General features: G+C 47.9%; 10 protein-coding genes across 10 annotated transcripts; 3 read left to right on the plus strand and 7 right to left on the minus strand.

Moving 5' to 3' along the window:
• The first annotated feature begins 854 nt into the window (after positions 1-854).
• On the plus strand, positions 855-2,454 carry FVEG_17328 (hypothetical protein). The gene is made up of 3 exons (XM_018906584.1): positions 855-1,411; positions 1,463-1,967; positions 2,017-2,454. Exons 1-3 carry the CDS (start codon positions 920-922, stop codon positions 2,370-2,372), a joined length of 1,353 nt encoding a protein of 450 aa, XP_018760671.1. The 5' UTR covers positions 855-919; the 3' UTR covers positions 2,373-2,454.
• A 259-nt stretch (positions 2,455-2,713) lies between these two features.
• On the plus strand, positions 2,714-4,827 carry FVEG_12692 (hypothetical protein; the record flags this gene model as incomplete). The annotated part of the gene is made up of 3 exons (XM_018902035.1): positions 2,714-3,289; positions 3,342-4,305; positions 4,354-4,827. 3 exons carry the CDS (start codon positions 2,714-2,716, stop codon positions 4,467-4,469), a joined length of 1,656 nt encoding a protein of 551 aa, XP_018760670.1. The 3' UTR covers positions 4,470-4,827.
• A 192-nt stretch (positions 4,828-5,019) lies between these two features.
• On the minus strand, positions 5,020-6,598 carry FVEG_12691 (3-dehydroquinate synthase; the record flags this gene model as incomplete). Its single annotated transcript, XM_018902034.1, has 2 exons — positions 6,172-6,598; positions 5,020-6,124 (listed from the first exon to the last, which is right to left on the minus strand). The coding sequence occupies exons 1-2, from the start codon at positions 6,546-6,548 to the stop codon at positions 5,020-5,022; spliced, it is 1,482 nt and encodes a 493-aa protein (XP_018760669.1). The 5' UTR covers positions 6,549-6,598.
• A 1,419-nt stretch (positions 6,599-8,017) lies between these two features.
• On the plus strand, positions 8,018-9,538 carry FVEG_12690 (hypothetical protein; the record flags this gene model as incomplete). The annotated part of the gene is made up of 1 exon (XM_018902033.1): positions 8,018-9,538. One exon carries the CDS (start codon positions 8,018-8,020, stop codon positions 9,536-9,538), a length of 1,521 nt encoding a protein of 506 aa, XP_018760668.1.
• A 1,583-nt stretch (positions 9,539-11,121) lies between these two features.
• FVEG_12689 (hypothetical protein) lies at positions 11,122-11,479 on the minus strand (the record flags this gene model as incomplete). Its single annotated transcript, XM_018902032.1, has 2 exons — positions 11,122-11,141; positions 11,383-11,479. 2 exons carry the CDS (start codon positions 11,477-11,479, stop codon positions 11,122-11,124), a joined length of 117 nt encoding a protein of 38 aa, XP_018760667.1.
• Positions 11,480-12,124: 645 nt separating this feature from the next.
• On the minus strand, positions 12,125-14,241 carry FVEG_12688 (hypothetical protein; the record flags this gene model as incomplete). Its single annotated transcript, XM_018902031.1, has 6 exons — positions 12,125-12,559; positions 12,606-13,501; positions 13,548-13,876; positions 13,925-14,047; positions 14,093-14,138; positions 14,205-14,241. 6 exons carry the CDS (start codon positions 14,239-14,241, stop codon positions 12,209-12,211), a joined length of 1,782 nt encoding a protein of 593 aa, XP_018760666.1. The 3' UTR covers positions 12,125-12,208.
• Positions 14,242-15,993: 1,752 nt separating this feature from the next.
• Positions 15,994-16,875, minus strand: FVEG_17327 (hypothetical protein; the record flags this gene model as incomplete). The annotated part of the gene is made up of 2 exons (XM_018906583.1): positions 15,994-16,431; positions 16,552-16,875. The coding sequence occupies 2 exons, from the start codon at positions 16,873-16,875 to the stop codon at positions 15,994-15,996; spliced, it is 762 nt and encodes a 253-aa protein (XP_018760665.1).
• Positions 16,876-17,357: 482 nt separating this feature from the next.
• FVEG_12687 (MFS transporter, SP family, sugar:H+ symporter) lies at positions 17,358-19,500 on the minus strand. The gene is made up of 3 exons (XM_018902030.1): positions 19,261-19,500; positions 18,808-19,210; positions 17,358-18,718 (listed from the first exon to the last, which is right to left on the minus strand). Exons 1-3 carry the CDS (start codon positions 19,428-19,430, stop codon positions 17,555-17,557), a joined length of 1,737 nt encoding a protein of 578 aa, XP_018760664.1. The 5' UTR covers positions 19,431-19,500; the 3' UTR covers positions 17,358-17,554.
• A 3,116-nt stretch (positions 19,501-22,616) lies between these two features.
• FVEG_12686 (transcriptional regulator) lies at positions 22,617-23,606 on the minus strand. The gene has a single exon (XM_018902029.1). The coding sequence runs from the start codon at positions 23,479-23,481 to the stop codon at positions 22,732-22,734; it is 750 nt and encodes a 249-aa protein (XP_018760663.1). The 5' UTR covers positions 23,482-23,606; the 3' UTR covers positions 22,617-22,731.
• A 367-nt stretch (positions 23,607-23,973) lies between these two features.
• FVEG_12685 (hypothetical protein) lies at positions 23,974-24,513 on the minus strand (the record flags this gene model as incomplete). Its single annotated transcript, XM_018902028.1, has 1 exon — positions 23,974-24,513. The coding sequence occupies one exon, from the start codon at positions 24,511-24,513 to the stop codon at positions 23,974-23,976; it is 540 nt and encodes a 179-aa protein (XP_018760662.1).
• Between the last annotated feature and the right edge of the window lie 22 nt (positions 24,514-24,535).

Raw genomic sequence — 24,535 nt, forward strand, 5'->3', positions numbered from 1 at the left:
ATTTATTGGTTCAATTGGGTATTTGAGGAATACATGATATTTTGTTCAATATTTGTATCCTGGACTTCTAATGGTACATAAAAGTCTACCCTGCAGAGCTCGCCTACGGATCTAAGTATAACTGGAGCACCTTCGTAATGTATTGAAGAGGAAAAGTCTTCTGACTTTGTTCGTGAGAGCACCTTATAGATAAAACATCTGACAATTTATTAGAAAATGGTTAAACACTCAATCAAGCACCTGTAGGTTCTCAATTGCAGGGATGTCGACCAGGCCCTAGAATTATCAGTATACTTCGTCTTCAACTTTCCAGCGATTAGTTGTTGGTCAAATTGGTGCGGCCTTATTCATCTCTTGGTTACCATTGATAATTATCCCTTGAAAATTAGTCTCATTGCGTTGCGGGCAAGATAAGCTAGTTTCCTATACTTGGCCTTTACACGTTTGAATGCAGAAGCAATGGATGCATTATCTTTAATGTCAAGTTGAAAGGCATAAAGAAAGGCGAAATAATATTCTCCTTTAAGGATCTTAATAATATTCCGTGTTGTAGATTAATTCTACCACTGGCAAATATATTGTATCCTGTGTTGGAACACAAACAGGAGTAACGGCCTGGAACCCGAGAATGTTAAGCCAAGGTCAAGTCCATTTACCTAAATACTTGAGTATGTATTTAAAACTTTAATAACTTACTAACAACTTGCTTACCTTATTGTAGTTAAGCTAGCATTGACCTCGTTAGGAATGCTATGTTAACCATCATTAGGACTAATCGGCCTAAATTAATCCGTGCTTACACCTGTTTTGCCCCTTGCCATGTAACCCAACCTCAGCCTCAGTAACATCTGAAACTCTCATTCATCGCTCTATTATGTGCTGATACATACTCGCTCACGTCGCTTACAGATTTTCCACGATGGATAATGCTCTGTCATCCTCAGAGTCCCGAATCGACTTCTCGCCGGCTATTACCCGCATTCAAGCTTCAGAGGTTCCCTTAATCGAGCAATCGTCTTCTGCAAACTCTGCTGACATATCGACATCTACCTCATCTTCCTCTCCTTCGTCGCAACCAATTGGGCGTCCTCGTCGCAGACCAATTCCTCGCAAGGGTCACACCAAATCAAGGCGGGGATGCTTCCATTGTAAGCGTCGACGCGTTAAATGTCAGGAAACAACACCGTCTTGTGATAACTGCGATCGGCTTGGCCTTCAATGCGAGTATCCTCAAACTTCAGGTAATGGGTTGATGGCGCTACCCTCATCTCAACCTGCCCAGCCAATATCACAAGCGCAACTTTCCATGATCGACCTACGCTTCTTTCACCACTTTCTTCTTCATGCGTACCCTGGGCTTCCGATCCAGGGCGAAGAAGTATGGAAAGAAGTTGCGAAGTATTCTCATGGCGTAAGCTCAAACATATTGTAGACTCTTGAAGGCATCTACTAACGAACCCAGTTTGACTTCCTGGCTCACGCGATGCTGGCCGTCGGGGCTTCGCACCTGGGCCTCTGTAACGGCAATGACTACAACTCAGACGCCATATCGCATCGCGTCAAAGCTATCAAGTCGCTCAATTCTGCTCTAAGTACCCCATGTCAGACCAAGGAAGAGGGTGATGCTCGATATGCCACTCTCATGGCTTTAACTTGGCAGTCCTCGTATATGCCTGATGGGATGCAAGAGTTCTTGTCCATGCTTCGTGGCTGTACTATTGTTTCTAAATGCTCAGTCTTCCAATTTGAAGGCTCAGTGTTTCGCATGTTCACAACAGAAGGGCACGTACAGCGTGTTGAAGATATCAACAACGGATTCGACATCGGCCTATCCGATGATGGAGTCATTGACGCTGGTGTTGCATCCTTGAAGGCTATTGCGCCTCTGAGTAAAAGCACGCTTGAAGTCAGCCTCGTCACAGCTCTTCAGAGTATCCTCGAGATGTCACGGACTACATGCGTCTGTGGTAAGATGCCACCCATCTCGCTCTGGGTGATTCGCTGACTTCTCAACAGCCTTTGGTGCCGTTTGTCGCGCCTATCAATTATTCGGAGCGGCCAGTGATTCTGACTTCCTTACAATTTCCGATGCTGAAAATTGCGTCGCCCAGATCGTCATGGCCCATTTCTTCGCCATTGAGTATGTGCTTGCCTCAATCGCTCTAGCACCAGTATCGCCATCCTTCCCATTCCGCAGGACCATCATTACAGCCTGGATACTGCGAGTCAAGCGACAGGTCCCAGCAAGCTACGGATCGTATATACAGTGGCCAGTTGAGTTTGTTTCAAAGGCCAACACTGATTGGGGGATAAAACCGTCTTGTGACTCGGCAAGGGGAGGAAAGAAAACTCAAGACCTTAACCTTAAGTGATAAGAATATTTAGGTAAATTTACTCTAAATTTAGGGGACTCTTTACTGAGTTTATTTCGACAGCCTATATCAAGGTTCGGTATTTCTTGCCCCCCGAGGCTCGGGTATCGTTGGTGGCAAACTAATTCTACAACGGCCCCCAAATGTTATCGCAGGATGATTTATCAGCCCGTATCCCACCAAATCAGGAATAGAGGCAGTGCTTACTGTGGAACATTGCTAGCGCATCTCATAGGGCTAAATCTGTAGGCTTCAGGGGTCCTATATCAGCCTCAAATGAGATTGATTACATCGACTTTTTCATCCTCTCCTCTCCTCTCTTCTCTTCATCTCTTGTTAAAATGGTTGAACGAAAGTTCCAGATCATTGATAAATATGACTTCAACAGAACATATCACGGTATTGAGATATCCGAACAGTGGCAAGCCTGGGAGACGGCGCACTTCTTTCGCGTCAGGTCGATCGTTGAGAATCCGACAGTAGGCGCCAGGCTTATTTCCTATGGCTGCGATAATGGAGATGGTAGTTCACTCAACTGTACGACGACATGTTCTAACGCAACGCTCATGTACAATTCTCCTGAGAACCTTTGGAACTGTATGGTGCTTGCGACATTAGGAATGCTGGTTGGTCCTGGGAATGATACGATTGACCGCGAGAGTGAGAAGAAGATGGATGAGCAGTTTCACTTTGGAACTGTTGAGAAGTTCAATTCTTTGAACGTCTTCCGGAAAGTGAGAGACTGCGCTTGGGCTTCTTGTTCTGACTCTACGTACGGCAGCTGTACGAGCAGTCTACAAGGGTTCAAGTGCGGTTCTGTCTCGTCGGATAATATCGCCAAGTTTGGAAGAGTCATGGCAAAGCCTTACTGTCAAGCTGCAAGTGCCGGTATCGATTTGGATATCGCCGGACAAGGTGTAAGTGTCCTATGTGTGCCCCGTCAATCGAGGTTCTAACAAACCCTTGTAGATCGTCACAGCATATGTGATCCAGCTTGTGCTCGTGCTGTTCCTCAGCCTCTGCTTCAAGCTCACAACATCCTGGGTCCGAATCTTTGGCCGCTTGGGTAGCTCATTCCAAAAGGGCTCTGCGTTTCGAGAGACCTGCCAAAGGTGGCAGACAACACTGTCCGAAACACGCTTCGCAAAAGCTGCTTCCTCCGCTATGCTCGACTTTCAAGAGTCCCAAGCTCTGTTCGCTGTTACCATTTCCATCACGGCCATCATCACTTTCGACGGCGGAAATAGAGCCGGTTTAGCCAACATGCTTACGCTCTTCTCGTGGATGTTCAATCATCGCATCCTGCAAGGACTCATCACAGCAGGCAATTACCCCGTTCTACTGGCACAGCTCGTGATGCACCGAGCTGGAGAGCGCCGATTCTATACTCTTTTCTTCGTTGTCTTATCTTGGATCCTCATGGCCGTCATCACCGAGTTTCAACACTTCCACGCCGATGCATTTGAACAGCACTTGAAGCAGGTTTCGACCGTGGATGCTTGCGGAGGTAACCCCGGGCCGATGAGCTTCTGTCAGGGAATCAAGGAAAAGAACAGCTATGACTTCTTCAACGTTACCCTTGCGTGTCGGTTTGCCATTCACGTCATTGCATTGTGTCTTATCATTGACTGGGCTGTTCATTTCGCCAAGACACGAATGACGGGAGATAAGATCAAGTATACGCAGATTGGAGGAGACTCTCGAACGATCTTCTCTTTCGCAGAGACCAGAGGCGCCAAAATTTCACTGGGAGTGTTTTGGGCTGCTCTTGAACTCCTGACCGTTATCATGATCTTCATTGGCCTGCGTGAGATGGTTGAACTTCTTGACATGCACTCGGCTGATAGTGGTCTATCGACATGGGGCTTTGGACAGCTCGTCGCCGTGGCAATCTGGTTCCCGGTAATGATCAAGTTTATCTGCCTTACTATATGCAAGTCCAGCAACGAGAGATGCCATGCTAAAGTGCTGACCTTTATAGTTGGGCCAAGGAGAGAGGTCAAGCAAAACGCCAACATAGACAAGCCAGAGGTCTTGGAGATGACCAGTTATGCGCAGAACAACGAAGCGGACAACTCAGCATCCAGTTCTGCCTAAACGTTTTTAAAATATATGTCTTGATATTTTCATACCATGACGCGGTTTTATGGTGATGTTTAATGCTGTCATGTCGTGTTGGCAGGGGCGATAGTCAACTGATTGGTACGCATTAGAAGAACACGAGTGGGAGATAATTGCAAGAAGGCAGGACTATATAAGACGCTGAATGGCACGGGAAGTGGAGCCCTCTTTGAAGAACGCGGCTGTGTACTTTGTTAACATAATCAGCATGGTGATAGGTAATGGAGAGGAGGAAGTCAGATGAGAAAACTGATCCTACAGATCAGCAAAATATGAAAAGGAAGAACATCAACGGAGAATGCAATCACACCTCAATCAAACTTTCATATGGAATATAATCCTTGTTTGTATATTGAATTGAAAGTAAAACCGTGGATGCTGAGTGATTTATCATCTCGTTCTCAGACCCGGTATCATAATGCTAAAAGGACCAGGATGTAAGGTAATCCTCGTCAACTAACCCAAGTACCTAACAATCGTATACTCATTTTCCAATGCAATAATTTTTCTTTTTGTTTTGATGCAATCATTGACTCTCAACAGTGACGGCCTTGGCGATCTGGTTCTGAATACCATTCGCCTTCTCCTTCAGGTCACTGAGGATACCCTTGTCCTGGTGACCGTTGGTCTTGGAAGAGCTGACGACATAGTCATCGTCGCTGCTAGAGTCCTGCTGAAGACCATCAACACCCTCAGGACCAGAGGCGTGAAGCTTAGCGTTCTGTACGCCATTGAGGGGAATGTTCTGAGCATTGCCGTTCTCGACGGGTGCACCATTCATGGTGTAACCAGTGTCACTAGAGTCAACGAAAGCCTCTAGACCTGCGCCCTGGCGAGGGTAAGACTTCATGATTTTCTTGTGCTCCTCTAGAGCAGCAACCATCTCGTCGTGGCTGACATCGTTCAGGAAGACACAGTCACCCATTGGGTTGACGGGAACAGCTGCGCGAAGCTTGCCGTCACGGGTCTTGAGAATGGCAGCTGTGGCCTTCTCAAGAAGGGAAGCATCGAATTGAGGATGGTCCATGGAGAGACCAGCTCGGGAGAAGAGGTTCAAGAGACGAGTATGTTCCTCTGATGAGAGGAGACCACGGATGTGAGCGAGGGTAGCAGAGTATGCCATGTCAATGGAGATAGCATGACCATGGCGAAGAGGCGTCTCAGGGACAAGCTCATGAAGAGGAGACCAAGTATGGCCGTAAGCAATAACACGATCAAGCATAATCTCATGCAAGTTTGGTGTCTCAAGCTTCAGCATCTCATGGATACCAGCACGGCAGATCTTATCAGCAACCTCCTTGATCTCAGGAGTAGCATCATCAGATCGTCCAAAGCCAGTGTTGATAAGCTGCTCACAATACTTCTCAAGAAGATCATAAGTATCCTTGTGAGCACAAGTAGAGATCTTGATCAGCTCTGCAAAACCGTTGCGGATCTGTGCTACGGGGAGACTGCGGAGGAAAGTGAAGTCAAGGAATGTGTGGGATGGGGCGTGGTAGGCACCGAGACGGTTCTTGTAGCGGCCGTAGTTGACGGCGACTTTGATGGAGACTGAGGCATCGATGAGACCAATGACTGTGGTGGGGATGCGGATGTAGTTGGTGTTGCGGCGATACGCAGCACAGGCGAAGCTGTATGATTAGTTAAGTTGTTTACAGCAGTTGATAAGGAGACTTACCCAGCAACATCGGTGACGAGACCGCCACCAACGACAAGAACAGGCTCCTTTCGGTAAATACCGAAATCGGTCATAGAATCAACAATGGACAACAACGTATCCATGCTCTTGGCCTTCTCACCAATCATAGTCTTGTGAATAGTAAGAGGAATGCCATAATGATCAAAGTACCTCTGCATCTCGTTCCCGTAAAGGTTGAAGATGTTGAGGTCCATCACAGCCAGACATCGTCCCCAGGGGGAGTAGAGCTGGTACAGCTGAGGATTGGCAGTGTTGAAAACACCATCGAGAAACTCAAAGTCATATTCGATCTTCTCATAGCCACAGACAGCGAAACCCTTGGCGGTGGGCTCGACGGTAGCACTCATATCAGACATGGTGAGTGGTATGTTTGGGGTAGTACAATAGGGATGAAAGGGTGTAGAGGATGTGTATAGCTTGCGATTGATGGTGATGGGGAGAGCTTTTTATGTGTGAATAGCACCCCCCTCTGAGAGATATTCAACTGCCGACAAGCTTTCGAGCTAGGGTTCCTTTCACAAGAGCAAGTTAACACTACATGAGTTGTCGGTAAACGAGTGGTTGGGGGACAAGTACAGAGACATGAGGACCGTTTTCATTGGGTAGGTGGTTTGAGGCCCGAGGCTTGGCTAGAGGTGCATGTTTGTACGCAGACGCATGTATCTAATGATGGTGTCATGATGGTCAAACTTATGATGGGTCTGAAGCACTAGTTCCTACGCTTCTGTAGCAGTGCATACAACATAGCCCATAGCAAACGAGCAGTTGAGCACGACATGTGTTCTCTCTAGCCTGTTTGGTAATGTGTATTGCGAATCTTTCTTCCTCGAGGTGTCATACAGCAACGGGATGTACCATGAATTTGTCGTTCAGGGGTATGACCTTAGGCCCCGCGTGGGGCGAGATTGTACCTAGATCTTATGTCCTAGGAGAAGGTACGGAGTAAAGGATACTGTATTCTCGTAAAGACGGGGCGATGTTAGCGTGAGGGCGTCGATTACACTACCATCTCGCATGTGCGCGTCATTCATTAGGTTTTCCCCACGTTTAAACCTAGCGGGATATCCCTTGACCAAAAATAACATTGGACATGTGAAATGCCTAGACCCTGAGGTGAGATCGGGAAAAGGGACAATGGGAATGTTGCACTGCAGATCTACGATATCTACCCTTGCGCCTTATGGGGACCGTTATTCCCTGACCGCTCTTATTTTCCGAATTCTTTTTCTTTTGCAGCACTTTATATCCACTTGCTCATGAGTCTAGCACGTCATAGATGTAAGCAGACTCCTAGCACAGCGTCTCGGTGTAACAGTATGGTGGGCTGATGAGAAAAGCAGAGAGTCTCGACCCTTTGCATCGAAACGCACAGTGACAATTCCGCATATGGTGTGTCTTTCTTGCGATACATGAGGAACACGCTGGAGCTGTAATTGGTTGTGAAAGGGACCGGTGTGAAAAGCTGCATATGCATGAGATATCCATGGTGTGATACCATCGGAGCTAATCTTCCTGGCGAAGAAGCCTAAAGCGGTTTCCCCTCTCCAACGGATCTCAGACTAATGTGAGATGAGTTAGATGGTCTCAGTAGTGAGGGGGCGGGATTGTGATCGGAATGCGCTGCTCCGGAGCTGCACCGACGTGCTAGTGAGACCAATCTCCGCAGACACGCCCGAGTCATGACGTCTTCCAATTGGCTTTTTTTTTTCACAACGCCTTTTCGAGCTGTATCCTCAATAGCTATAGCTCTATAGCTTGGTGAAGCTCATAATTGTGAATTGGATACTGTCAAGACTCAATTGTTGGAGTTTATATCCCATTCATCATGGGGAAGCCAAATCAGGCTCTGGAGAGCTCTCGAGCAATTGAATTCGCCAAGAACCTGGCTCTCTTCCTACTCGGCTTCATATTCCTACCAACAAACACCCTCTTTGCATTGGGAGCTTACCTCTGGAACCGCTTCACTTCCAAACCCTCACAACCTCAGAATGATGGCGATAGTCTGGACAAAGTTACTGTTCTGGTCACAGGCGTGAACATGGCGAAGGGCCTCTCTCTCGCACGAATGTTTCATCGCCGCGGCCATCGCGTCATAGGCGCTGATTCTCATTCCCTCTCGCCCGGTCGCGTATCCTTCGCAATCGACGCGTACTATCGTCTCCCACCGCCTTCAGACCCTTCAAAAACGAGCATGAATGATCCATATCTCAATCGCATTGTCGAGATCATTCACCATGAAGACGTTGATCTTTGGGTTTCTGTCTCGGATGTGAATGCGGCTGTTGAAGATGCTGCAGTGCGGGAAATCATCGAAGCTCGTACGAATGCTAAGGCAATTCAATTTGGTGTTGAGGATATTCGGAGACTTCATGAGAAGGATGCGTTCATTGAACATACCAAGGGTCTTGGTTTGACAGTTCCGTTGACGGAGGCTGTGGAGGACAGAGAAGACGTTATTAATTTCCTTCAAAGAAATGGAGGTCTTGAGCATAAGCATCATGCGAGACAATATCTTGTCAAACCTGTTGGTGTTGATGATGTCGCGCGCTTTGCAATGCCTTTACTTCCTCTGCCCTCTGAAGAAGCTACTCTCGCACGCATCGACTCCATTCCCTTCGAGACGGCCAAATGCTCCTTCATCATACAAGAGTACATCACAGGTCCCGAGTTCTGCACTCACGCGCTCATCATTCGCGGTCGCGTCTGCGCGTTTGTCGCGTGTCGCTCCGCTGATGTTCTCATGCATTACTCAGCTCTTCCTGTTGATTCACCCCTCAGCAGGGCAATGCTTGACTTTACACTGAAGCAGGCTGAAGAGGGTGGCGAGAACTTTACAGGACATATGAGCTTTGACTTCTTGATCAATGAGGAAGATGAAGATGCAGTCAGGTCTGGTGTTGAGAAAGACGTCACGATATACCCCATTGAGTGCAATCCAAGAGTTCACACCGCTACTGTTCTGTTTAGCAACACACCTGAGATTGTTGATGAATATCTCTCCATCCTTACCCCATCTGCGCCAAGACCCTTGACAAAGCCACCTGTGTCGCCTACCAATCCCCAGCAATACTACTGGGTCGGCCAAGATTTCGTTGAGCTCGTTCTGTATCCATTCTACCTCACTCTCTTCCGAGGCACAATGAGTTTGTCGGATATCCAAAAGTCAATTCGGGCTTTTGTGCAGCACGTCGTCTACTGGAAGGATGGTACCTTCGAGTCTTGGGATCCTCTTCCGTGGTTGTGGATGATGCATGTCTATTGGCCTGTTCAGTTTGCTTGGTACATGTCTACGGGCACTGTGTGGACAAAGGTCAATGTCAGTACCGGAAAGGCGTTTAAGGGTTAGGTTGTTGCAAGGATATGTTGGTGTTGAAGCGTATGTTAACGTGCGAGGCGGCGGCTTTCTTGGCCATGAAGGTATGATGGATGAATGACTAGTGATAACGTATGTAGTTGAATAGAAATATACGAAGCTTTATGTATAAGAAATGTGTGCAAATCTAATCTAGCACCATGCCCATGCGCGATACGTATAGCTTATCACGATACGTCACCGTGCCTCAGGTGTTGCCTTTCTGCACGCAACTCGACGCTATTCCGACCCATAACCTTGGGCAATAACCAAGTCACAAATTATCTTTTAACGTGTTTCCTTGTAATAAATTCATTTGCAGCAATAAGCAAATCTCTACTCTTGCTTTCCCGCCAATGTCGCCCCAAATCCGGGCGCAGGGATCAACACCCCACCATCTGATAAGCCAGGTGTATATACACGCCAGAGTGGTATCCCTATCGTGAATTCCCAGCCCAGCCCAGGTGTTCACAGCCCATCCCCCATGATTTAGGCTGTGTCCCAAAACGTCGACCATCTGCAACCATGACCGGGCGTCATGTGTTCCCTCAGATATTAGGCCAGGGGGGCAATGCTTGATCTGCATGCCGTACACCCTCTTGCCGTGATGCATTCCTGGTACCCGGTGGCTGCGTCCCGGATCCCTGGGACTTTTAAGGTGGTTGCAGACTGTTATGCTTGAGCGATCACGGCAGTTCTAGCGTCGTTGAGGGATGTCCATGTACACGTGGCAGGGTGAGTCCGTGCCATCTGTCATCTGCGAGGCATCGTGACGTTTCGGTGCTGCAGCATTTTGACACTGTGTCATGGTATGTTGATCTGCCACACCTCAGAGTCTTCTAGAACATTCTTCTGACTCTCACTTCTCGGTATGGCTGGCCTATCGTGCGAAAATGGCAGTGCCTTGGTGTTTTGTCGACACTACCGGAGGTGATGCTCTTATTCCTTTCGTATGCTTCACATAATTCAGATATCCATTCCGCAGTGTCTAACGTCTGCCATGAATGCTGTCATTAAGTTCAAAAGCATATTTGTTATATCTCACAGGCTTTGTAGTGGCTGAAAGCTTGGGGGCCGATATCTTGCCACGAATAGTCGACCAAGGTTCGAACGGCCACGCCTAATCGCCGTCGACTACGAATAGTAGTTTGACATTTAGAGCTGATCCCACAGAACTTCTTGTCAAGAAATAAATCGACATCGAAGCTTCGGCCCTAAGAAATCGCCTCCCTCAAGTGATGGGATTGGTATAAGCACAAGACGTGAACTACAATACGAGCGCTCCGAAATGATCGACGTTGTCTCACTATGAGAACCTACAGTAATAAGAACTCCTTCAGCCAGGTCAATATTGCCTCTCTCTCTTTTCTAGATCGTCATTGGTGTGATATTTGTTGGTTTAAGAACTGGGTCGCCGTAACATAATTCCGTATAAAGTATCAAATACGGATGACCTACCCTGCATATGTTACTTATCCAAAGGTCGCCTTCCTATTGGGATTTACTCCTCAACACATTTGAAACCCATTCCATTGCCGTTACTCATATGCTGTCCTCCCACTTAAGTGCACGCCTTATTACAGATTGTGATGTATCCCTGTAAATGGACGGTCAGCTCGACTCATTTCATCACATCAGCCAAGTCTTACCAAATCTTTTCCCGGACGATCTTTACAGTCACTCGACAACGGAAAATACCGTTTGACCGACCATAAAAATGTCAACGGATTATAATTGAAAACAAATTTGGCATCCGGCGCTTCTTCGCGGTATATATCAAGGGTTTCTGTCGATTCAGCCGTCTCTCTTGTATTTGCCTGTCAAGGAAGACTACTAACCTTCAAAGAGAGTGATGACTTCTGAGATCTGAGATCCTCGGACTCCGAAGCCAACTCCGGCAACGTTCCAGTGGACGCCTTTCATGTGCTTACTCATTTCGGTGCCAGGTATCTCGGGACCTCTCCAGACCGCTTTACACTACTCAGTACCCCGGATGTGTCATTTATTCTGATGGCCCTACCTCTCACGTTGTATCCCGCCTCTCGCAGTTGCCGCGTATGGTTGAATATCTGCGCCTCAACAAGCGCGGCATCATAGCCTTGCTGCGTAACATACGTATGCCGACCAGGCAAGCCGCTTCACAGCGTCAGGAAATGTCTCATCAACAGTCCACAGCTATGAACTCATGTGTAGAAAACATTCACTTCCCCGCAACCGGGGAGACTAGTCACGGAGCTGAAAATAGAGCCGAGCGAGAGGAGAGATTGTGAAACAAGCATTTTGATAGCTGCGAATGTGCAAGCAATCTTCATCAGCTAGCCTGTGTGCTTTATATGTAGGTGTCGCTGGTGTCACCGCCAAACTCCAGCTGAAGCCACTTCATCTTCTTGGTCGTCTTGTCTCAGACATGTTACAAACTGGTCATCTCGTATTGGCTGTGACGTTGTGGCTTGTCGTCCGCGCATTTTGTGTATCACGATGATTGGACGACGAGGTTCTCAAGGCAAAATCGGCTTCTTAGCCGGGACCGAAATTGGCGCTGCACAAGCGTCAATTAAGAAAAAGAGTACGCAGGATTTCAGAGGCTGGTTTAATTGTGTCATAAGGCATCAAAAGGCTGAGCTCGATAGTTCTAGCAAGGTAAAATAACGCTGTGCTATGTATCTAGGAGATATTGACAAGCAAAGAATCAGAAAAGAACTGATCCAGAAACGGCTCTCCATAAATATCCTCCAGATCAAATAAATTATGCGCCCCATTCTCCATTGGCGCATTATCCTCGTCGCTGTTAATTGGGTGTATAAACTTGGTCGCGACCTTGATTGTAGCGCTCTTCGCAGCATAAGTCCCGCCAGCTTTGCATAAGCCAGCCCAGTCTCGGCCTGACATCGCGGGATCAAGCAGTTCCCACATCATGTCTGGTTCAAACTGAATAGTTGCGCTGCTCGATTCGTCATCTTGAGGCGATTGTCGTTTCTTTTTTACTTTGATGCTGAGCGTGCGTAGAATCTCTACCTACAACGCTGTTAGTATGGCCCAGTACTTGGGTTTTAGGACTCACCTTTTCAGCAATATGAGGCCACTTCCGCGATAAATGCTCCAGAAACGTCTCACAAATGCCCAGATTCTCCTTCGCCTTCTCCGAAACCTTCCTATCCCTCGCAAACTGAAATATCCACAGTATCGAAACACATCCCGCAACAGCCTGTCCAACCAGAGGATCATTAACCTCAAACTGTCTATCCGCACACATCCTCACGAGTCTAGAAACCCACTCAGCATGGAACAAAGCTTGATCAACTGTATTCTGCAGAAACGAACGCGGTTGAAAATTCCGACCCGCGCGACGAAGAGCAACGAGTTGGACGAAGGGGTTGTTGAGGATTGCTTGGGTGGCGTGCATCATCACTTGGAATAGTACCCATGGCGCCCAGTATTCTCTGTTTTCGCTGAGTTCAGAGGGGGGTTGGTCGGGGAAGGGGGCGTTGCGGATGAGATGGCGGTGGGAGGTGATGTTTTCGAGCTCATATAGCTTGACGGTGAGTTGGTTGTGTCTTGAGGTTGCTAGCCATGGATATTCATTTGCACCGTTGCGGATGTCGCGAAGGTAGGAAATTATACTTCCCCAGACGGAGATGTAGCCAAGACATGTTGCGACAATCCCTACGTCTTGAACGTTTGCTTCGTATGCATCCGTCAAGTCAGCGCAATATGTCTTCATGCCATGCAGAGTAGTAGGCCTGGGTACGCTCTTGGGATAATTCGGTGCGTGGGCTACTTCGAAAAGAGTGTTGCAGTGGGGAGCAAAGGTGCTTTCCAGGATAGCAATGCTCCAGTGACATCTTGATATCGCATCATCAGACTGTCGTGATCCGCTGACCTTGGAGTCTGAGAGACGAAGCGACTCTAGCTTTGCAGCCATACCTATCATCATCCACGCCCGTGAAGACTTCCCAGCTGAACTCAGTTAGCGATAAGTAAAAAAGCATGAGGATGCACGTACAAATATGATCACACAACGCAAGTAGACACAAAGCCTGCATAACCTCCAACTGCACCAGCCCCTCCGCAGCCATATCAACAACCACACTTCTCGCTGATGCAGTATAGTACTCAATAGCCTTCCCTTCCAATCCATAGTAGAAGTTATGACTTGTATAATGAAGTGACAAAGCTAGGAAGCTCCACCGGAGGTACTGAGGTAATGTCCCGATCTTCAGCTGGAGACGCTTCGGGTCAAATAGCGGAAGTGGTTGAAAGTAGAGCTTTTCGCGGTAGGCGTTCACGAAATCTGTTAGGAGGTCTGACGGTGGTTCAGGGTTCGCCGGTGACCTGTTCTTGTCAGTGAGTCAACATGGTTTGAAGAAAGATTTGCCGTACCATGAGGACGTTTCGGAGAGCATAGCTGTTATCGGAGGCAATTGCGGATGTATACGTGGTGAATTTGCATGAATATTCCATGCATTGACATCTTGACTTTGATGCCTATTCCCAAAGCTTTGACTTCGACTCAATTAGCTAGGACAGTAACCTGACCAAAGAACTTACTCTGTCTCATGATTTGAAGCTGTCGGAGATCTGCTAGCATGTTGTGCTTTAAGAGGTCTGCTTCTCTACATCAGCTCCCTCATTCATCTGAGCCTTCCGAGCAGCGACTAACAAGCTCCGAGCGAAGGATCTTCGACTGCTGCTGACATGATTCCTAGGCAGATAAGTACAAGTCTGATTTGCCAATCGACAGTGCGAGCAGCCCGGTTTCTCAGCAGGGCATTTAATCTTCTTCTCCCTATCCCATCATCAGTATATATCCTCTCTATCGCGACTGACAAACATACCGACAGCGCTCACAAGAGCGCCTTACACGCGGTTCACCTGTAGTCCTCGGCATTTGGCCAAAACTCACTACGTGCAAATGTTCGGAATTCCGGTCAGCTCAGTTTTCTGGCGTAGGCTTTGAGTATCTTAAGCTCAAATTCCGGGCGCAGGCTAAAAGTGATGGAGGAGAAAAGCTTCGGCCGGCGTCATGAAGATCAGAGAATGAGACCCCCACAAAGTGTCAATGGGAATGGGCGTGATTCGTCGGTCGGAAAATGTCAGAGAGATAAGATGGCCGAATGGAGAATGTGGAGTATTTATGCCGTGTCACTTGATCGGGATGGATACCGATGGGGACTAAGACCGGGTTCATGAGCCGGTCTAAAGATAAGATCGATGTACAAACGACTACAGAGCCTCGATCCAATTAATCTGCCAGCTGTAGTCTGTTATGATGAAGACAAACCAGCCCTACTAATCTCAAACATCCATCACCATTCTCTTGTCCTCACCATTCCGATGTGCCATTCTGATTCTTCATCCACGCAGCAAAACCCTCATCGTCAGGCCACTTCCTCGGCGCATTACAAAACTTACAGTCCGGATCATGCTGGTAAACAGTCGTCGGCAGTGTTTTCTTGACCTCAGTGCAGACCCCGTTTCGTTTGAATCCATCGCATAGCCATATCTTGTAAGTTTCCGATCTCAAGAAGCGCTGGCAGGTCTTGCACAGCCAGGTCTCTTCTCTTTCTTGACACATTTTGCGGAGTATTAGTGTTAGTAATTGCGATTAGATAGGCTAGGAAGGAAGGTGATTCAATTGCTTTCAGGCTTTACTAATTTTAATCCGAGGTTCAATAAAGAGTTGGGGGAATTGGGAGGGAGGAGAGGATGCATTTATACTTTTGGAAGGACGGTGATGGTGTCTGTGTCTTGGGACGAAAGGTCTTATTGTCAATTTTTTTTAAGGCACTGAAAGGATTGCATTCTTTATTACGTCTCGATGAATTCGCATGTTCACTGCCCCGAGGCGTCACCGGTCTGTTGTTCACTGCCAAAAGGCACCATGTTCACGCACAAAGTCTGTCGCTTCTTTGTCTTCTCGCCTAAACTCGCATAGCACGATGGAGGCCAATCAGAGACCGTGGCTCATGAAGCAGAAGTTAGCATCACTAACTCCCTCCTCGCGATGGCACCGTTCATCCCAGTGTAGCATACTTTACGCTCCGTAATGCTGCGTAATCCTGACTTAGCGGGTGATGTATCTGAGTGCATCACGTTCGACTGGTCTAGCATGCGTCCTCATTCTTTATCACGTCATGCTTCCATTGGACTTTTCTGGCCTTTGGGCACGAGAGTCATCTAAATATGAAGAACCGCGATCGCAAACTCTTTACTAGGGATGAACTCTTGCAGCGAAACGAAACGATGGACATATTCCCTATCAACTATGGTTCTGTGTCAAGCACCCTCTTTGCAATCTTCTATGCCGATTACTTCGATAATATATGTTGCATTCGACGTCCCCGTTCAGCACTTATCCATTTTCCACTGTGAGACTACTCTGATCCAAGCAGCAGTATCACTCAAAGCCAATGCCCAAACTTTGACTCACCGCCTGCTTCGGCCATCAATCACATTCGTTCACTCCAGCCGTAGAATCGAGATAATGCTGCAAGAGCCAAGCCTCTTGCAGTCGGCATGTCAACGCTTGTCGCGTCCTGCACCTCACTGCTCTCCCTATCCTCCATCTCAAGATCAGAATCTGTATCTTGGATCCCCATTCGATCTGCTCCAGGTAACGGAGGAGACCTGGCAACCTCTGAAGCTTCAAGGAACAGAGAAGGCCTGGTAGCCTCAGATGGTACATCCACCATTTCGATTGTTGCGATCGCTTTCCTCTTCCCCTTATCTAACACTGGAAGGGAATAAGGCTCGCCGTCGCTGGGAGCAGGTGAATCGGTCGACTCGGCTGAGTCATCTGGCTGTTCATCGTCTTCAAAACTTGGCTGAGGCAAATACTCGAGGCTTTTCCAGACACTCTCATCCGCTTTGGCCAGTGAAGCAGGTAACTAGCCCTTCATATCGCCTTGGACTCTTTTGGGCAGTGCCGTCGTGTAATCCTCTTCTGAAACCCCTGTATCCATTATTTGTTCCCTCGCCTCTTTAAACCTGTTCCGTTTAAGCTGAACCTCTGCTTCTGTTCGATTTTTGTCTGCAAGGAGGGTTTTGAGCTCTTCCGCCGCTTCGTTCCTTTGCTTGCGATGGCTACAATACCAGCAGGCGTGCGATCCGACGTAGGACCAGTATCTCTTGTAAGGCCGTATTCTGCGCTGACATATGAAGCCGTCCTTGTGATAGGGTATTTCACGGCCTCTTTTCTTGCGGTCCGCCTTTTCGGCCTTGGTCATCAATACTGGGGGCTTGCCGTTGCATACTTGATGGGTCACGACGTGGATGATGACCCTCGAGTTGCAGTCTTCGCACCGCTTTTCGTAGCTTGACTTCTGACACATATTGCTCGAGTTCAGGGTACAGATCGTTGATGATGTTGGTCGCAAGCGGTGATGTGGATGTTTGGTGGCAGTAGGGAATGATGGAGAAGGTCTTGGAGTTGGTGTTGATGATGCAGTGGAAGGCGTAACTGTCGCGTGCCCAGTCAATAGTGAAATTACCGCTGGCGACGAAGATGGATATTTTAAAGCGTTGGCAGAATCTGTGTATATGATGATGATGATGGAGTTATTCGATGTATGGATCAAATGGAGATGAGGGGAGATTATTGTCCTTCCATCTAATGGAGGCTCGCGGGTGATGGAAGTCGCAATAGGTGAGTGCGTTGGTCATAAAGGAAGGTGTATCATTCAGGTGTCGCGAAGACTACAACTGCCTGGAGCGTTGAAGCACACAACAGCGAGACTTGATGGCACGATAAGGCAAAGAATCAACTGCATCCATGACGAGTGAATCTCATCATAAGACCTCTAGCATATGGCCTCATCACAATTCGGGTGTCATCAATGACTGTCAATCTTCGGTGCACACACATCCCAAGCAATTGATCAGGTCTAAGTACGGTAAAGTTGACTATGGACAATAAGAACAGGTCGTAGGTATCATGCAATCTCGTCTTCAACATCACTCATTAACATCCCCATCACATCTCACATCTCACATCTCAACCATCACCATTTCTTACTCTCGGTGCGAAGTTCCAGCATGCTCCTCCTTATGATGTCCCAATCCACCATCAGTCACACCCGACGGCCTCGCAAGCGTCTCATCATCGCTTGACGCTGCAGGAACAGCAGTCTCGAGATCCGTACCAGCCTGCTTCCTGATCCTCGACATCTCCTCAGGAGGAGGAGGAACCCACTTGGCACTCTTGATAGGGTTCACCTTTTCAAGATACATGGTGTCAATCTCCTCAAGGGTACGTCCCTGTCCTTCAATGACGAAGAAGTAGACCAACAAACCACCGAGGACGTTACATCCCGCAAAGACGTATCCGTAGCGGAAGTCGATGTCTTTCGTGATGAAAGGCGTGAAGAAAGCGAGGAGGAAATTCCAGAGCCAGTTGCTAGCGGTTGAGAGAGCCATGCCCTTGGCGCGATATCGCGAGGGGAAGATTTCCGCCATGATGGTCCAAATCATAGGTCCCCAAGTTGTAGCGAAGCCCAGAATGAAAAGACAAGCAAAGACAATCATAGCAATGCCCGCGCCCTGCGTCTTGGTGGGATCATCACGATCAAGCGAGAAATGACCGACAGACGCAAAGATAAGGAAGCAGATAAACATCCAAGTACTTCCCGCAATAAGCGACTTGCGGCGACCGTAGTGCTCAACGATATACAATCCAATAAACGTTACCACGAAATTAATCGTGTTCAGGATAATCTGCGTCTTGTAGCTGTCGATAGACACAGACTGGAAAATAGTAGTTCCGTAGTAAAAGAAGTAATTTGCACCAGTGAGCTGTTGAAACATCTGCAGCGACATTCCGATGAAAATGCGATAAGCCATGCGGGGCGCCTTAAACATGCCGACGAATTCCTGCACGGGGTTCTGCTTGATGTGACTCTCGGCGCGGAGCTTGGACTCGATTTCTTCCATTTGGGTATGGATCGCCCAGTGATTTGGCGTCGCGCCGTAGACCTTGCAGAGCGTGTCGCGCGCACGATCGACTCTGCCGTTGCGGTAGTCGAAACGGGGCGTGTCGGGGAGGAAGAGAATTCCAATGCCGAGAATGAGGGTGAAGACCCAGCCGACGCCGATGACGATGCGCCAGGATGCTGAGCTGTTGGGATGGTGCGTTACAGTGCCGTAGTTGAAGCACGCAGCCAAGAAAATACCCATCGTCTAAGCAAGCGTCAGTGCAATCCTTGACACCTATTCTCCACAGATCGTCGGGACAGGAAACTTGGCACGCCAAGAATTGTATCACTTACAATAAAGAGCTGGTAACAGCAAACCATTGCACCTCGAATCCACGGCGGTGCAGTCTCGCCCTGGAACATAGGAACGAGGAGAGACAGCGCGCCGACGCCGAGACCAGCGACCCATCGGCCCATCATGATCTGCACCCAATCCCTGTCCGAGGATATCTGGATGATGAAGCCAATAGCAATCATCCACGTCCAGCCAGAGATACTATACTTTCTGCCAATGCGGTCGGCTACAGGCGCTGCGATGAGTGCGCCCATGAGCGTTCCGATGGAGAGGAGCGCGACGATGAGACCTGAGCGGACGGTACTAAATTCTTTGTCTCCCTTGCTGTTTGTTTGGGCGAAACGGTCGAGAAAGTCTGGCATCTCGAGGAAGCCCGAGATTTGGCCTGTATCATAACCGAAGCTTTCCTCGTCAGCTACAGTGATTGGCAGTAAATGGGAAAGAGAACTTACAGAAGTCCGCCCATGGAGACAAAGGTAGCTAGCAGAAAAGATCGGGGCGTGATGCGAGGCAAAGGCGAGTAATCAAGACCAGCGAGAGATCTCCTCGCACCAGCCTCCTTTCCCTTTTCAGAGTTTGGATTCTGGTCATCGAAATGAACAGTGAGGAAGGACGGCGCCATGATGGGCAGTCAAACTGTATCTCTACAGTGTATATAATAGTATGTAGTAGTGATGATCCAAAGTCAATTGGTGATTGAGCTACTCTACAAAACGGAGGGTGTCAAGGATTTAAATACATCCTCCTCCAGAATGACGTTATAAACCAAAAGAGTGATACTTCGTGATGTCAGGCCTGAAAAGCAGGCGTCCAATGAGCCGCACCCCGATGCCCAATCCTGGGCTGTCATGGTCTCGAGACCACGAAATCGGTCCGTCCCATTTATTTTGCTCCTACCAATTCTGTGGGGTTAACAAGGGGAATAGCACAATAATTGGGCAATGGGGTGAATACTGGGTAACGGGGTACCACCTCCACGGGGTTGTAAAGCTGGGGAAAGCCCGAGACTTCACCTCATGGCATCGAAGGAACGGTGTCTGTTTGGTATGACGATATGGCTTTTGGGGATTTTGTAGTGGCTGCAAAATTAACTGAAACGGCCTGTAATGCAATTACTTCTAGTACTTCTGATTGGGGGAAATGTCCCCGTGATGGCTGATGACAGTTTTGGTTGGAAGCGTTAGTGACTCTAACCCCTGTTCAGTACTATTCTGGATTTGGTTCATCGTCAAAACATGACGACACCCGAGGGATCCGGAGAGACTCATGAGATTTGATTCAATGAGCATCAGTTCATGACATTCTCATGTCGAGATTGACTCTGGCTCAAAGTCAATCGACTTGTGATACGACACATCTCTACGCTCAGATCTCACCGTTAAACTCTTCTGTAAGACATTGAAGAATCGCCCAGTTGTCAGAATATCTTGTCTCAACCGCCAAGCCCCGTTTGCCGATCTCCCATACGAATCTTGGCATGCGAAGCAATGACGCCAATCTCTTCCCCCGACAATCTCATCCATTCTGACCGTAGAATGCCCAGGTACCACGACACTTCCAAGAACTTCTAGATACCGTACCTCAAACATTACCCGCTCTTCGTCTCCGAACGGCCCTGCCTCGGCCGAAAGCACTTTTATCTTTGTCCTATTTCTCCATACCCCGTGTTCCCCCATTTCTCCATGGTCACTGTAAGTGTTTGACTGTCATGGGATGTGGGATGCATGTATCCTTGAGCCGCGTCCGGATATCCGGTATTCCCAGCGCCACTGCGTCATAGGCAATCTTGCTCTTGTTAGCACTGTTAAAAGAATTGTAACGAATTTCCCCAGAAAACCAGTTTTTATGCTGGTATTTTACCTAAAGCGTAACTTAATTCCACGTGCTTCCCCAATCCACAGCTCGTTTATCTAAGCAACCGTTTGCATTCGATTCCCACGAGTCAACAATGCTTTGTTCCGGCCAAATGCTGTATCATGTCACTGTCGGGGAATTTAATTTGCTAGCGCGGTATGCCGCTTTTCTTACCCTACACAAATTCACTTCGTGTTCGCATCGTGGTGTACCTGATTGCCGAGCCATCCGTAGGGCTGTCAGCTCTTCTGAAGAATTCGTCAATGAAATTTTGAAGAATGTATCACTTGACGATCTGCGTTTTTCATGGTATGATAAAAGGGCCGACAGCGACGCGTAACATCGAAAGTCCATGGTCGGCTTCACGATATCAAGAGAATGGGGATGTTATTGGAGCGGTTGATAACCCATGGGGCCCCATAGTCGGGAACATACGGTTATTGAGGTTTGCATTTGTGACAAGCTTATCTTGTGCTCTTTGACAGTGCCGAGGTAAGTTGCCGGGTTGTTCGCTGATTAGGTAAAAACTGATCCTGGAAGTGCCTATCACGATCGGAAACATTGGAGTAGATGTTTGGTAGCAAAGATATGACATCTCAGCATCGCAAATCTCTTTTCAATTATATTCTTATCGCGACTCACCTTTTACCAGTCGTTTGAGTCAAACATGCAAACTTTGCAACAGACTCATGACCATCTCACCATGCCGAGGCCAAAGGAGCTTGACACGTAAATTCCTTCAATTTGGACGCCTACCTACTATGTAAGGACTGATAATCGAGGTATCATCGGCATATTGACGCCCTGAAAGTTTACCCGCCTATATTCTATCGGTAATATATTCATTGGTCACTTCTATTACTATACTAATATAACTTTTTGTGCACGAGCATCGTCAAAAAATGCGAGCGGAGCCTCTGGGAACTTAAATAACTTCTTGAGGCTCTCTTCATCCATTGGCTCATCCGAGCAGATCAGGCGAGTAGTACTGAAGAGAATAAACGGCTCAGGCTGTGGTCTGGCTAGATACCCTGCGCCTAGGCGACGAAATACTGGTTTGTTGTTGTGACTTTCTTCCCGCAGTAACAAAACAAAATCGTCCAACTCTGCAATACTATCCTTAACGTTGGCCATAAAATGTCGGAGAAGAAACAATCGATTTTGATCATAGCCAACTCCCCAACTGTCAAGACATAACAGTAGTCTAGGTGGTTGCCCATTTTCAGATCCTACTCTGGTATCGAATGTATTGTCAACGTCGAGGAAAGGCAAACTGGCATTTGTAGGAGACTGAAGCTCGACGGCTTTGAACGAATCTGACCCTATGAGCTCCGCACTTTTTAAGGTCGAGGCACAAGGAGGCCCCGTTCAATCACAACTATAGTGAGCCAACTTGACATCGTTGTACTCTTCCTGATGCTCCATGTGACCAGTCAGATCATCGCATAAGTTGGGATTCTGCTTGCTTTTGGACGACGACCAGGTCCAGATTAGGATGGTAGCAAGGCTTGCCAACTTCAGATCTTCTATGAGGATGTTTCTTATTGGACGTACCCTTCAAGAACATCACCGCCACGGTGAGCTTTATTGTTCGCTGGTATATAGCTGTGCCAAGCCAAACCGATCCAAAGACTAATCCCCCAAACACTGAGGATGTGTTAATGCTTGTTTGAATTCATTTTGAACCAAGCTTTTGCAATTAAGGATAACGTGCAAAAGGGATGATCGTTTGAAAGGGGGGCGATGGCGTGGTTGGCTCATAGACGCTGGTGAAAATGGTGCACCGCATGGAAACCTTTGACCAGTAAAACCCTGGTATTTTAGATTAACTTAGGAGCAAGCTACTACATTGATTCGTGATGAGCTATACAAGGCTGAAGGAGCTCTTGAACAGTAGGCGAAGGTGGCCAACAAAAGCTCCAGCCACAGCGCGATATACACTTTGCGGGATCACGGCGAATTTTGTAAGGCTGACGGAATTAATATCCCTGTGACTTATCAAAAGACCAATTCAATCATTACCGGATTCACTATACCCTTATCTATATCCGCTAGCCTATCCCTTGAAATCATTTCTTCTGATCCTTCAACTCCCCACGCTCCTTAACAACCCTCGCAACCTCATCACCAACCTCCGTCCCCAACCCTTCAAAACCCTTAATAACACCCTCCCTATCCCCCTGACCCATCTCCTGACTCATTTTAAACTTGCCCTCCAACTTAGTAACCTCAATCTCAATGCCAATAATATTCCTCTTCAACAACTCAACATACTTGTCCGGCGCATCAGACACCTTCCACTGACTCTCAGCCGTAAACCCCATCGCACCCCTCTCATTATGATCCGTAAGATCACTAATCGCCCTTCCCAGAAACGACGACGTCTCTTCGTTATTCTCATAGTAAATCCTCGCCTTTCCATAAACCTGCGCCGCGGCGTAATTCCACGTCGGCACCACTTTTCCATTCGCTGGTTTCGTCTCGGTGTAGAATTTGGGGGTGACGTAGTGGTGAGCTGGCTTTGTGAAGATTACTAGGACTTCGTCTTCGAGATAGCTTTTTAGAGAGGGGTTGGCGGTGCAGTGTTCGATCATGGCTTTGCTTTGGGGGTTTTGACGAGCCAGGTGACCGCGGAGACGGCCGAGTTCTGTTTCGCTGGATTCATCTTTTACGTCGAGAAGGAAGGGGATGTGACTGCTTTGGAGGAAGGAATGGTTTTGGGATTTTATTCCGGTTGTGAGCATTCCGAGGGGGTTTTCGTGGATGAGGCGGCGAAGGACACGGAGGTCCGCTTCAGCATGGGCGGCGCGAATATACATGATCGATGCGTCAGGTATGTCTTGGGTTATCGTGGTGGGTTCTTGTTAAAGAGAGATAGTGAAGTCTTTATGCTGCTGAAGAATGAAAGGACATCGCAAATAATAAAGGTTTGGCGGAGTGGGCGGGCCGCCACTGTAAGAGGGCGTCGTTCACATCGACCGGGCCGGTTTGGTACGGCGAATCACAGGTACAGTCATTCTAAGCAAGGTCTAGAGCGAATTGGTGCGAAGAGGTTTGTCATTGGCCATTCACCTAGCGTTATCGGACCTGCTTCCGAGGGTCAAAAATGCTTGAATGCGAGTTTCGTCAATTGAGTTCCATTATCTCGGTGTTCAAAGCCGAGCAGAGTTGGGAGACGTGTTCTGGAGGGTCAAGATTAGAAAGAAGCCAATTGATCTGTCATTCGCGTGTCTATCTCATTGCCATATCGCCTACCATCCAACGCCAAATTCACCTTATCCATGATTCATCATCCCGAGACTCTTTTGCATCTACAAACTCTTGACCATGATATGATCAGTCTGAACAATAGATCCAATTGTAAAATCGTGATTCCCGACCTGTTTATAACCCCATTTCTCATACGCCCTTATCGCCCTAGGGTTCTCCTCCCAAACACCAAGCCACAAATTCTTATACCCCTGCTCCTTCGCCATGCTCTCAATGGCCTTCTCCAGGGCCTTTCCAACACCAGCGCCATGAGAATCAGGGTGCACATAAATCCGCTGTAACTCAACGGTCTTTTCCATGTTCTCTACACAGGGCTCACTGCTTCCGCGGGTGAGATACGCGAAGCCGAGGAAATCATCGTCCGAGCTTGTGGCGATGATTACATCTTTGTTGGGGTCATTGAGGTCGTTGACGATTGAGGTTTCTGTGTACGATTCTTCGAGGAAAGCATCGAGTTCGTGGGGTTCAACGGAGTGCCCAAATGTTATTGAGAAGACGTGTGCGCCTAGCTCTGCGATGCGAGCCGCATCAGTGAGTGTTGCAGGCTTGATGATGACTTCTTTGTGATCCTTGACAGTCATGATGAGATGAATCAATGCAACG

The sequence above is a fragment of the Fusarium verticillioides genome, chromosome 3 (genome assembly GCF_000149555.1).
Source record: "Fusarium verticillioides 7600 chromosome 3, whole genome shotgun sequence".
Classification (NCBI taxonomy): Eukaryota; Fungi; Ascomycota; class Sordariomycetes; order Hypocreales; family Nectriaceae; genus Fusarium; species Fusarium verticillioides.

Bases quoted from the DNA above. Each gene is read 5' to 3' on its own strand.
- FVEG_17328 (XM_018906584.1), top strand. From the start codon at position 920: ATGGATAATGCTCTGTCATCCTCAGAGTCCCGAATCGACTTCTCGCCG. The intron at 1,412-1,462 runs GTAAGCTCAAAC...TAACGAACCCAG, and splicing joins TTGCGAAGTATTCTCATGGC to TTTGACTTCCTGGCTCACGC. The intron at 1,968-2,016 runs GTAAGATGCCAC...ACTTCTCAACAG, and splicing joins ACGGACTACATGCGTCTGTG to CCTTTGGTGCCGTTTGTCGC.
- FVEG_12687 (XM_018902030.1), bottom strand. From the start codon at position 19,430: ATGGCGCCGTCCTTCCTCACTGTTCATTTCGATGACCAGAATCCAAAC. The intron at 19,211-19,260 runs GTAAGTTCTCTT...TGACGAGGAAAG, and splicing joins GTCTCCATGGGCGGACTTCT to CTTCGGTTATGATACAGGCC. The intron at 18,719-18,807 runs GTAAGTGATACA...ACGCTTGCTTAG, and splicing joins GCTGTTACCAGCTCTTTATT to ACGATGGGTATTTTCTTGGC.
- FVEG_12686 (XM_018902029.1), bottom strand. From the start codon at position 23,481: ATGTATATTCGCGCCGCCCATGCTGAAGCGGACCTCCGTGTCCTTCGC.